The sequence below is a fragment of the Copadichromis virginalis genome, linkage group LG17 (assembly GCF_057382275.1).
Source record: "Copadichromis virginalis isolate Kocher_CV1m ecotype Utaka linkage group LG17, C_Virginalis_male_GT1.1, whole genome shotgun sequence".
Lineage (NCBI taxonomy): Eukaryota > Metazoa > Chordata > Actinopteri > Cichliformes > Cichlidae > Copadichromis > Copadichromis virginalis.
In genome coordinates, this window is record NC_140634.1 from 32,512,849 (window position 1) to 32,525,701 (window position 12,853).

The following is a 12,853-nucleotide window of genomic DNA, read 5'->3' on the forward strand; positions in this document are numbered from 1 at the left end:
TACAGAGAAAAGTTGGAAAGCGAGTAAAGCAACCAACAGAAACAACATGAACCTTTTCATCATGCACTCAACTCACTCAGACACACAAAAGCACACACAGCAGGGCACAAGCAGGAGCAAGGTTAGAATACAGACGCTCAGAAGAGTGAAGAGAGGAAACGGTAGGAAATGAGCATTAAAAGAAATATCTGAACATACTGTGGAGACCTGATTTATTTAGGGACGTGGCTTCAAAAGCACAGCTCATTTGTTACTAAAGTAGTTGTGACTCTTGCATTTTGTAGTTTCGAATGCTTTTCAAGACTCAGAGGTGCAAATTAAATGCTGTTAGAAACACTATACAACTATAATTACCATAATATAGTCATCAATCAGCTAATGATAGTGGCATTACTGGCAGGGCATACCAGAGACAACAAATAATCTAGCCCAGACTTACTTCCTGTTCCACGTGGAGGTTATTGCTTAGAGCCAAACTATGAATGCAGATAAACAATCAGATAACGCCATTATTTTCCCACCCATGTGTTTCCTTTTTGCTGTTCACGTGCACTTTTATCGGCACATGATCAAAGATAATCAAGTGTCGTTGCCAAAATATCGTCTATTGCCCACAGACACTGTAGAGATAACATTTATAAGATTATAAGACTAAAGTTATGAAATCATACTTTTTTCATTGGGAAGGGTTCATATGAACATCGTGATCTGGTTATGAAAAGCTTTAAGATTCACTCACAAGCATTAAATATTGTTTCCTTGCACATTTTTGTCTTTACAAACTCACTGGAGTGAACATGCTGCTAACACTGCCAGAGTAAGGGATTTAGCTGATATCCCACTGGGCCATTTATGCTAAGAATATACATGCTTGCTTTACTCTAAGGAGATTTAAATAAACAAATCCACTAAACAGAGCAAGCCTCTGATGTATAAAAGAAAGTATATGTTAACCTTTTAGCACACAAGACTCTGCATATTTAAATACATTCAGTGTGCGTTCTAGCTTTAAGTTATCTCTTCAAACACATCAGAAATGAGCAGCAAACTGGGCATGTATAACTAGGAGCCACTGACCCCTGAGGCAGCCAATCCCCTCCTCGTTCTCTGTGCATGAGTGTGTGTGTGCACGTGCATGCATTTCGGTTTATGTAAGGCCTTAGTGCCGTTTTGATATACAGGTCAAGCATGAAAGTTAATCCCACGATGGATACACACAAAATCAAATACAAGGCAACTGCGATGACTAAAAAAGATACTACTACAGGGTCAAAACATTTAAAGCAGAATCCCCGGCAGGGAACAATGGCACTGTGCTTGTGAGGATGCTGCAGTGACATGATTAGGATCTACAACAATGGGAGGAAATGCATAAAATATCATAAGAATATCCTGACAGCGTGAGCTCCTAGAGGCAATCTACTCAACAGAGGTCAGGAAGAGGATTTTTCATGCCATGACACACAGCGGTTGTGTATATAAAGCTTATTTAGGTATGCAGCAAGCGACTCAACTACAGTAACTGAACTGGAAGACTTATAGGTCACTGCAAAACTAAAACTAAAAGTACATGATGAAATCCACACTGAATTCCTCAAAAACCAGAGTCTCCAACTAGTCAGTATGTGAACTGCCCTGCTGGTCTGCTTGGTGCCTGACTATTATGGTATTGTGGCCTGGAGGATCACTTTGTTTTATAGGGGAGCTCTCAGGAGATTCCCACTCTCGACTGTGTGTTGTGTTTTTGTGTGTGTGCACGAGTGTGCTTCAGACCTGTTGTCACCCGACCGTGTGTGTGTGTCAGCAAGTAGAAATGCTGCCAATGAGAGAGAGGAGGGGGCCTGCAGGGGGCAGGAGCAGGGACAAAACAACACTGGCTGCCAGGAGTCTGTGAGAGAGTGTGTGCATGTGTGTCTCACAATACCACTGACCTCTTTCTGCTGAGAACCAGAAAGTGAGAATGCGTGTGTGCATGAAACTTCACAGGCCTCTCTACTCATAGGAAGAAATAAGTGTGTTAGTGTATGTGTGTGTATATTAAGTGTGACCATGCCCCCCCCACACACACACTTTCCGCACAAACAGAAAGCTCAGGCTAGAAGGAAGCAGCAGCTCATGGGCAGATGTGAGCGAGCTCAGTAGAGCCACAATCAAAAACAAACAAGAGGTAGTTGGACATTGTGAGGGGCCAATGAGGTCTGAACAAACAAGAATGTTTTAAAAAAAATAGACTAACAATTATTTTCAATTTGTTAGTTTCAACAGTTAATTTACTATGCAAATTCCTGTCAGTGTTCTGCTACTGGAAACTGAATTACCCGGAGGAACCTACTGGGGGATTAATAAAGTTCTATCTATCTATCTAATTTAATAAATATAACAACAACTGAGCAACTTTGTGAGCTACTCTCATTGGGCTGCAGTCTCCATAGCGACCACATGCTATGGTCGCATGCTTCCTGCCTGTGCAAGAAGCATATGCAGCTTAGCACAGTATATACGTCATGTTGCTATGATACATATGATGTATGCATCATGGTCTGGATCCAGACACTCACTTCATGTAAGATATGGAGGTATTTTTGAGCCTCATGTAGTCTTGAAGTACTATTGTTTTAACAGTGGAGATGTCCATTAAATCTTTTGTGCATGTGCCTATTGTTTTAGATAAAAATGCATATACACAGTTTCTGTAAATAATTTAGTGTATCATAGCTTTGATCCATCTGCTGAGTGTTAGAGGGCAAAACTGTATGATGTCTATTTGCACAGAGGGAAAGTAGCAGGGAGGTCATGTTTGAAAGTGCCTTGCAGGGATTCACAGAATTTACTTATTGATCTAAACCGCTCTGTGTGCGTTAGAGCAGGGCGATATGGCCAAAAATATTTATCACGATATATATTTGAAAATTTGCGATAACGATATAACCAACGATATAATTGATGCGAGACAAAATACAACTCCACAACATTACTAGCGCAAAAAAAACAATCTTCCATTTATTTTCACTTAAACAAGAAGCTGGTTTTTATGTACATTAAAGCTTTATAAAAATGTAACAGTGCAAATGCAAATTCCTTGCTGAAAGTTTAACCAAAAGGCATTTCCAGTAGAAATGGGCTGACACATCCTGAGCATAACCATGTATAATATCCACTGAAGTTAAAAAGAGGTGCTTTGCAACATTAAACTGCAGTGTGCAGTACGTATTTTTCGGACCATAAGGTGCACAGGATTATAAGGCACATTAAGCGAAACAAAGCAGTCAGATAAATCAAACTTTATTAAACTCATTCTTCTTGCTTCCTCCACTTCTGTACCATTGATTCATTAATGGTGAATTCTCTGGCAGCTGCTCTATTCCCATGTTGTTGCAGTATATTAATGACTAACCTCGTATTGTGGATGGATTATCTCAGTTGTTCTCCTGACTGAAGTTTGGTCCGTTTACAGCATCCTGCCATGCGATTGCATTTGTCTCTAACCATGAGGAACTTTAACGTTAACTTTTATAAGTGGAAAAGTGTTAGTGTTCGTCCTCCAGCTTCACTGTTTATGTTATGCTAACATAGCTGTGTCGCTAGCGATCACGTAGCACATCATTATATACCAGCTAGCCCAACTTCAGTAACCCTACAAACGTCACTGCTGTTTAGTTTCCTGTCTTCATTTATGTTGGAAGTGATAGCAGAGCTGTACGTTTGATTTTTTTCAGAAATCTCTCAGTCAGAACATGCTATATCATGCTTAGGTAACTAGCGAAACTAGCGAGCTAACTTCCGCTAGCTTCCTGCTAACTTCTAACTCCGTTAAATGTAATAACTTTTGTTTTCATGGATGCCTGGAAGTTAAACTTTATAGTTACACCTGGTAAAGCAGCAATGCTGATCGTTTTATTAAAGATGAAAGAATTTATACAGTTTTTAACTCTAAGTGATGCTGCAGTGTTGTTTGACCTGAAGCATACGGAGTTTAGGACCCAGATTACTCCCAGATTTAAGAGCATCTTAGTCCGACAAATATGACAATAACAACGGCCACTTGCATGTTCTGCAAAAAAATGTGCTTTGTTGTGTATCTGACGGACAAACACCAAACCAGTTCCACATCACGGAAGTTGCACCATTTTTACAAACCAATTCTGGTTCATCTGTTTCACTCAACAATCGGCCATGTGCGTATGAAAACAAAGGCACTGCGCATGCGCGTTTTACTCCCATTCTATCGCGATATTTCATTTTCCTATCGTTGCCTAACATTATACCGGTATTACCGTGAACGGTATAATATGGCCCAGCCCTAGTGTGCGTGTCCATGTATGCATACGTTTGTTTCGGGCTTCTTGTGGGACAACACCATACTCCCAAGCGTGTGCGTGCAACTTAGTCAAGTGTATGATTATGCCCTGAAGTTTTATGTCCGTGTAGTTTGCCTTAAGGGGTTTGTGTATGTGTGTGGCTTACCATAGTGTGTGAGAATGCCCTGAGGAGTGACCACCTTACTGCAGACATGGCAGACAACAAGAGAAAAATCCTCCAGTGCTGGGCACTGGCTGTAGACAAGCATCTCTGAAAGAGACAGGAAAAGTAGGTGCCACAATTATAGAATGACAGAAGCAGGCAGAGGGAACAGACACATAGACAGCAACTGAATATGACATATTTTGGCAGAACAGGGATGTATATAAAAATAATAAACATAAAGTCAGGATTGTTACACGCAGGATATTTAGAGACACTTGAGCTGAACAATCACTTGTCATCAGCTTCATCTTAACAGAAACCTCAAATACAAACCTCCCATTGCCTGGCACATTCCAATCCAATGGAAAGAGTAGAAGTCTCATGCCTTCTACAGGTCAGTCATCATGACTATTGGCTAATAATGGGAATACCTTTACAATTTATATTAAATAGTAAAAAAAAAAAAAAAATCACAATTTCAAAAGCCACAAGACAAAAAGGAACAAATCTTTACAATTTATTTTATTTTATTTGTTAGGAAAAAAACCCTAGTTTGATTAATTAAATGTGAAATGTTTATGTACACATTTAGTGATATTGTGTTTAATATCATCTTTAGACTTCAATACTATATGAGGCTTTAAAATATGCATCTTCGGACCAAATACTAATTATCTAATTTTTACTACCAAAACCAACAATCTACCACAGGCACATGGATAATTAGTGTCTTTTCTAATTACTACACAGACAGACCTTCAAACACACTAGCTAGAACAAAACACTGTAGGTTACACCCCACCCCCTCAGGGAAAGTTGAAGATTAAATTAAATATTGAGAATCCCTCTCCCCCATATATGTCCAATGGAAAACATCTATTATCTCTTCTGGCTAAGCTTTGAGAAGCTAATCTATCTGTACCTAAAAAAAGCTCCGCTGTCAGAAATCAGAGCTTTTTATTAGCAAGGGGCTTAAGCCAGAATCACTCAGCAGAGGTTGGATGTATGTATGTGCATGTGTGTGTTTGTGTAAGGTTGCAAAGGAAAAAATAAATAAATAAAAAAAATTATATATATATATATACACACACCGGTATTTATTTTTTAAAAGTGGGGGTGTCTGACAGTGAGTGTCGTCAAGATCTTACATTGCTAGCAAGTTTGTTGTCATCTAGAAAAGCACAGACAGGATGTCATGCTTAATACTAGGGGTGGGTTTTGATGATTGATTTATCGATTAAAATCGATTCTCGCTTGGATAACGTGATATCGATTCATTAAAATCCTGAATCGATTTTTAAATATAAATTTATTTTGCCCAAAATGCCAGAATCTCAGGTTAGACCTCACAAAATTTCAACAACCACCAAACAGCTAAAACAGTCAATGAGAGCAGGTACACGGATTCTGCACAAAGACGTAAACACAAAGCGCGGACCCGCCGAAACATCAGAATCAGTGAGATGTCGCCTTTCTCACCCGACGGCACGGACACGAGCTGAGAGCCGACAGCTCGCTGATTCTGATGTTTCGGCGGGTCCGCTGTTTACGCCCTTTTTGCGCTGATTCTGAAGCTGCAGGTTTTATCTCTCTCCAAACAATATTGACTAAACCAGCAGCAAAAGAAGCAGCAAACTACGCTTCACATAAACATCGTCATGAATTCCCTCTTACCTTTGCTGTTTTGCTGCCACCACGATAAAAATCACACTACATGCACAGCTCTCTCTCTCGCTCTCTCTCAGTGTACTTCAAGAACAGTTTCCCGTCTAATAATCTTTTTTCTGCATTATTCGCTTGCTTGTTACGCACAACTCCGTTCTTACAGCGCTGTCGGACGCTGTTTTTTTCCTTTTACTTGCTTCCGAAAAGAAAGCCTCATGTCTGCCGTTCAATACGCTACTGAACAAGTTTAAACTTTTTAAAATTATGCAAAATTGCAAAACGCTTAGCTATGTCTGTAATAAAACCTCTGTAACGTTGCTCTGCTTCACTTCAGCAGCATCAGGTAATGTTCATATGTTCATTAATAGTTTTCTTTCGTTTTCGATCTACTACAGAATATTTTTATAAAATCGCAGGCCAGGAAAATCACCTTCATGTTTTTCTGTGTTTTATCCTCAGCTACTTTGACACAAAGGCATCTGCTGTGATGCTTACACCTTTGATAATGTGTCAGCTTTCTTTTTATAGATATAAAAATATAGAAATGTACTGATGCATGATCTGAATTATAATATTTCTGACTGTCTGAGGCAAAATTTCCCCGATTCAAATTGAATCGAATCAAATCGAATCGAATCAAATTGAATCGTGGATCGAATCGATTCTAGAAATGAGTGACGATACCCAGCCCTACTTAATACATATCAGAGTCTGTGTGTGTGTGTGTGTGTGTGCGAGAGATGTATAAAAGACAAGGTTATTTAAGGTCACGGAAGGCCATATTATACACTATATGTTATGTGCAGGTGGTGCATGTGGGTTTCATTGCTGGCTAGTGTCACATTCTTCCTCGCCCTGAATGTTGCAATTATATTATTATGTTAAACATATACATGCATTTTTGCTTAAAGAGTCTCTGATGAACTTTGTTACTACCAGATGACACGTACAGGCTATGCTAACCACAGGCCTCTAGCAGGCCTGTGCTTCCTTTAACCGGTTTGCACTTGTTTGGTTTCAGAATCGTGCCAGTCGTTTTAAGATAAGATAAGATAAAGTCCCACACGTGAGACATTTTTTGGTCACGGCAGAAAGTACAAGTTAAGAGCAGTAAAAATTAAAGAAAAAAGAAAAAAAAAAAACAATAGAATAGAATAAGACAAGATAGAATAAAATACTATATAAAATAGAATAAAATACTTTGTTATATTGGGAAATTGCACTTGATACTATTACACATCAGGGAGACAGGGAAAGTTATCACTGTGTAGATATGTCTGTGAAGGTTCATTGTGTAGAGTTTGTGTTTAGAACCTACTGTCGCTCACTTAAGACTATACTTTTAAGCACAGACTCGCACACAAAGGAGGAGCTTATGTTTAATTCAGCAAGACAAAACCTCAAGAGACAAATGAGCTGGGGCTAATGGTGGTTCAAACATGGAACGCACATTACAGAACTAATGGGCCAGGCTAGTCTTTGTTGGATACAGGCTATATGCTACAGTTGATAAGAAAAAATAATTCAACTCTGCAGCCTAAAAATTAGAGCTTGAAGCAGTACTCACTTTATTTTAAATGTTAGCAGCAGCAAAAATCTTTGTACACAGTGCACAAATCCCCTGGCACTATTGTATATAATCACTCCTATACCGATACCAATGCAGATGTTTGAATACCCAATACTGATAACCAATATATTTTTTTATTTATTCTTATTGTTATTTATACCCTGCTTTAGCTCTCCAACACACAATGCTTGAACATTTATCCCACAGATAATTAATGCAAATTACATCTAGGACACATATATTACTGACTAATGCGAAACCTTTGTGACCTTTCCAGTTTGGCTTATCTATTTGTGGTTAAGTCAGTTCGCAAATGATGTGGTGTCTTTATTTCTGAGGTGAAACGCCAGTAAATGTGAAAAAAGTTACACGGGGCCCAGACTCATGTTGCTCAGTAATACACAGCAAAACAAAAGCATGGCTATTGCTATTAGGTCTGAGACTGAAAAATACTATGCTCAGAAATGAACTCCCCAGAACATGTCAGCCAAGCCTCATTTAAAAACTTGTTTGACGCTAATAAAAACAATTTAGTTCCATTACCGAAGCCCAAAAAAACTAAAAAGATTTTTAGAGTCACTTTTGGCTTGAGTATGACTTTTCATTCTGTCATTTGTGGTGCAGAACACGTCACTCTGGTGACTGACGGTGCCTCTGTGCATTTGCATAAAAGGTCATTACTCAATAGGTTAACATACAACATACTGAGGCTGTCATTAAGTGATTACTTCAGAGTAATCACTTAATGCTTGAAATGCTTAATAGTCACTGGGAAGCATATTTGGTGATAAAGCAGAATGAAAGCTAGGATATTGTACTATTAAGCAAATAAAACTGACCATAAATTCCAAGCAATGTCTATTCAATCTGATGAGCACTGCAATGGAAAACAGCTCCACATCTTTTGCTCAACAGTTGCAGTAAAGTAGTCGGCAGATGCTTTGAACAAGCCCATCTGGAAGAGGAGAATATTTCCCACACACAAATCGAACCATTGCTCTTGGATTTAGGCCACAATTCAAACTCTCTTCTTCTAATGTTTGACAAACAAAGAACTCCATTTCATTCACCAACAAATAAATTATACTGTTTGCTTTTTCAAAGAATTGCTTGATTGATACCACAGTATGTTAACAGGCCAGCGGTTCTGTGTGGAAAAGCAACCTTTAAATAATGTGAGTGCTGTCAACACATTGATACGAGGTAAAAATGTAATATAAGCAACTGAAGTGAACCGTTTTTTGTTTACAAGTTGATCAGCACAGTTCGTGTCTTTCCTGTGATCGTTTTCGGAGGAAATGAGCACACGCTCTCATTATTAGGAAACTTTTGCCAAGACAACGTAAAACTATGACTCGATTTTTGTTTTCTGGCATTTCGCAAATTCCAATGTATAGAGCAACATCAAAAAACAGAGCACTTTAAAAAAAAGAAAACAACAACAAAAAGGAAGTAATTCCCTCTGCAACTGCCAAGTCAAATGCAAACTAAGTGCATATTTCTTCAGTCTGAATTATGTCTGTGTGAGTGTGTGCCAACTGCCACAGTCTGCCAAATGACTGACAGGCCAAAAAAGCAGACTCCAAAAACATCACTCAGTAGTGAATGAGTATGTTTCGCGCAACTGAAGTGATCCATCATTAGTCAGTGATCAGTAAAGCTAATCAGTTTACTATTGCAAAATGAGTGTATGGAAAGAATCCTACACAATATTCATTTAAAAAAAATCAAAAACAAAACAAAAGTGGTTACTAAGGAAGGGTTGGTTGACTAACAAAGTATTAAGGCAACTGTAACAAGCAGCAACTCTGCTCTGTGGATAAATCAATTAACTTATCTCTGGATCGCGTTTCCATTTTGCACCATTACCATTCCAGAGGCGGCAATGTGCGAGATTGACAAATTCAGCTTAAGTTGTTCTGTGAACAGCCTCACCAGATAATTATTGCTCCGGCACCAAAAGCTCTGATAGTATAAACAAACTGACTAGCGTTGGCAGGCAGCTAATGTTGCAGAACTTAGTCTGCACACACGCACACCCGTACAGCCAAATTCACCTCTTTTAAAAATGTCCCAGATACAAAGTTCAACATGCTGGTTAAACATTTGATTGGTGCCAACAATAAAACTGTAAAGACATAATGTCACGAAAAGTGTTTACAAATGAGCTGTGGAAAGGTTAAGTAGTAGTTTTAAACATTTTATGATTGCAACGCTACTGAAAGCCACTTCTACCTAACGGTACAGTTTAATTCAGACCATTCCTTTCGAAATTATGTGAACATTAAAAAAGTCTGGTTTAATGTAAGAGTAGGGTTGATGGTTTTACTAGAAAATCAATGTTGCCAGAGTGTATTTACAATTTACCATCCAGACTAAAACTTTAACATTTTCTAATAAAGAACAGAGGAATCAAAGTTTTTCACTTGTTTCTTTTGTGCTTACAGACTTTCATTTTGATGATGCTTCTAATCCATGGTGTTTTTTAAAGGTTATATCTCAATCTCAAGGTTAATTTTTATAGTTAATCAATGATTTATTTTCACAGTTTTCCTCTGAAATTATTAAAACCTTTATTTCTGGTTAAATATAGACTTTTTAATATTTTTGTCTTTATAAATAACATTTGCAAGCATATTTGAGCATACATCGTGTCTGTGCAATCCGGGTATGACAGGATAATAGTCCAAGGAGCTATCATTCAGTTTTCCAAAACTTTTACCACTCAACTAGCTTATACCCTACTTCTATGGCCTTATCAAACCATTTCGCACAAACTAACAACTTCCTGTCTCGGTTTCACAGCCAGTGCTCTTTTAAGGTAAATAAAGGTTCCCTTAAAGGGAATATGTAGTTTCCAGGCACCTCTTTAGTGTGCCTGGCACCAAGTAACCATTTCCTTCAACCATCTGCACTTGGGCTGAGACCTGCTGGCATCCCCAGTTCAGATGAAGCCATAAAACTGGCAGCTAAGTATCGAAGTCTCTTACTATAATACACAAAATCTCTCTGTCTGGTTTTTGTCTGCAAGACACATATCCAAGAATTGATCAACCCAGCTTTTTAATACAAGTACATCCCAGGCCTGAAACTTCTCATCTATATTAGACAATATGGCGTCATCACGATCCTAAAATGACCTATTTGTAGTGTTTATGCACTTATAAGACCTTGTAATACTATCATAACAGTAACATCTAATTCAGCAAATATTGATTATTTTTTATTGTTAGCTTTACAGTATCAGTATTACTATACATCATTAGGCATGACAGCTTCTGAAGTAAAAGTTACAATAAAAGTTACATAAATAAAAACAAATGAATTTATGGTAAAAGGGATTCTAAGGTATGAGAGTCAGTCTAGCCCACAAAAATTAAAAATAAATAAATAAATAAAGTAAATTAAAAAAAGAGACCTTTTTAACCAATATTTCATTGCTTTTTTCTCAGGCTCATGTTATTGACATTTATTACTAAAAATTAAACAATGGAAATATAAAGCCATAATGAAAAAGGACAAGCAGACCAAATAACGCAGTAGTGTGGGTATGTACTAGTTTATTTCTTTAGTCTCACTGCTTGGTAGGTTTTGTTTGCTTCACAAGTGACCCCTTCGCCCATTTATTAACCTCTTTGCAGGTGTTTAGAAACTGAGTGACTGGACTGAGTTTCTCTTGTACAAAAAGTTTTTTGTTTCCGTTTTATGAACTAAATTCAGAAATTCCTGCACGGCTGTCAGAAACTCCAGCGGCACACTTCGACATGACTCATGGCACACCACTGACCCTTGCAACAGCACATCTGGAAACAACTGTTCTTAAACTGTGACTTACCAAACTTAACTTAAAAGTTTCAAACATCAGAGGAAGCGCCACAGACAATGCACAGTATTTTATCATAGCTTATACAATATCATAAGTCACCCTGTAGGTGAGAATGCTGCAAACAGTGTTCCCATTCCAGGTAGGTTTGGTGAGGGACAATTGTTAAAGCATGCTTACAGAGATGCTAAATCATAATACAGTGTAATCAATCATTTTTTATAGCAATGAATACAGTCAAAGAACACCTACATTCACTAAATTGTCACCCAAAGCATTGCCATAATAATGTCATGTTTTAGGCGAATCCCATTTCGAATAAAGTGAGTAGTAAACTGCTATTTCAAGATGAAGGACAGCAGAGGCTGCTGGACTAATAAAACTAAGCTGATTTTGGTTGGCATTAACTCCACTGCACACAGGGAGTGAAAGAGAGACAAAAGAGACAACCATAATGACCTGCATCACACATCAGTCACTGCCAAACTGGCCTCCGTATTTAGAAATGTGCACACATGCAGATGAAGTCAAGTGGGTTAACACATAATATATGAATCAATGATGAATCACTTAGTAGTTGATGCAAATTCACAAATAAAACATTAAAGCAATGTTTCCCTGTGTTTGTGAGGCTCGTGAGACTTGTGAGGCTCGTGAGCGTGTGTCTGCATATCACTCTCAGCAGCACTCAGTGTCATGTTGCCAACAGACCAGCAATTCTGGAAACACCGCTCTAGTCTGGCTCTGAGAGAGGGGAAGAGGAGGCATGTGAGAGTGTGTTTGATAGAGTGTGTGTGTGTGTGTGTGTGTGTGTGTGTGTGTGTGTGTGTGGGAGGGGGCTTTTGGTATTTGACCAGTGAGACTGAGAAGAGTTTCCCCGGCTCTGCATGTGCGTCAGTGTGCTCCTACGAGGGCTACAGCACGCTTAACCTCTCAGGGATGACTCAACTGTGTTAGTGTGCAGCGCGTGCTCCCATGGGTATTTATACATGGTGAGGTGTGAAGGAAGCCCTTTGGCTCTGTCCCTAAGGAGGGTAGCAGGGAGGCACATACTGCCTGCTCAGGGGCACGCTCTTCACATGCACAAAACCGACGGCTGCACACAAGCTAAGCCAATCTAACAGATTATGAGTCACTGATTGAAACCATCACCCTCCAACACATAGATACAAATACAACAAATAATAGCCCATCACATTCAAGCATAGTTGTTTGCTGTTGATGGTTTAGGCAGTGTAAATATGTGACACAGGAAGCAAAAAATATTGATCCTATTTGCTATAGCTTTGCCAAGACTCTATAGATCACTTAGCAGTTTTTCAATTATATAC

General features: G+C 38.6%; 1 protein-coding gene across 1 annotated transcript in view; it reads right to left on the reverse strand.

Moving 5' to 3' along the window:
• atxn7l1 (ataxin 7-like 1) overlaps positions 1 to 12,853 on the reverse strand; it is a 32,099-nt gene that overhangs the window by 17,934 nt on the left and 1,312 nt on the right. The window contains exon 3 of the mRNA XM_085436165.1: positions 4,465 to 4,569. Coding sequence (XP_085292291.1) covers positions 4,465 to 4,569 — 105 coding nt within the window. The remainder of the gene's footprint in view (positions 1 to 4,464; positions 4,570 to 12,853) is intronic.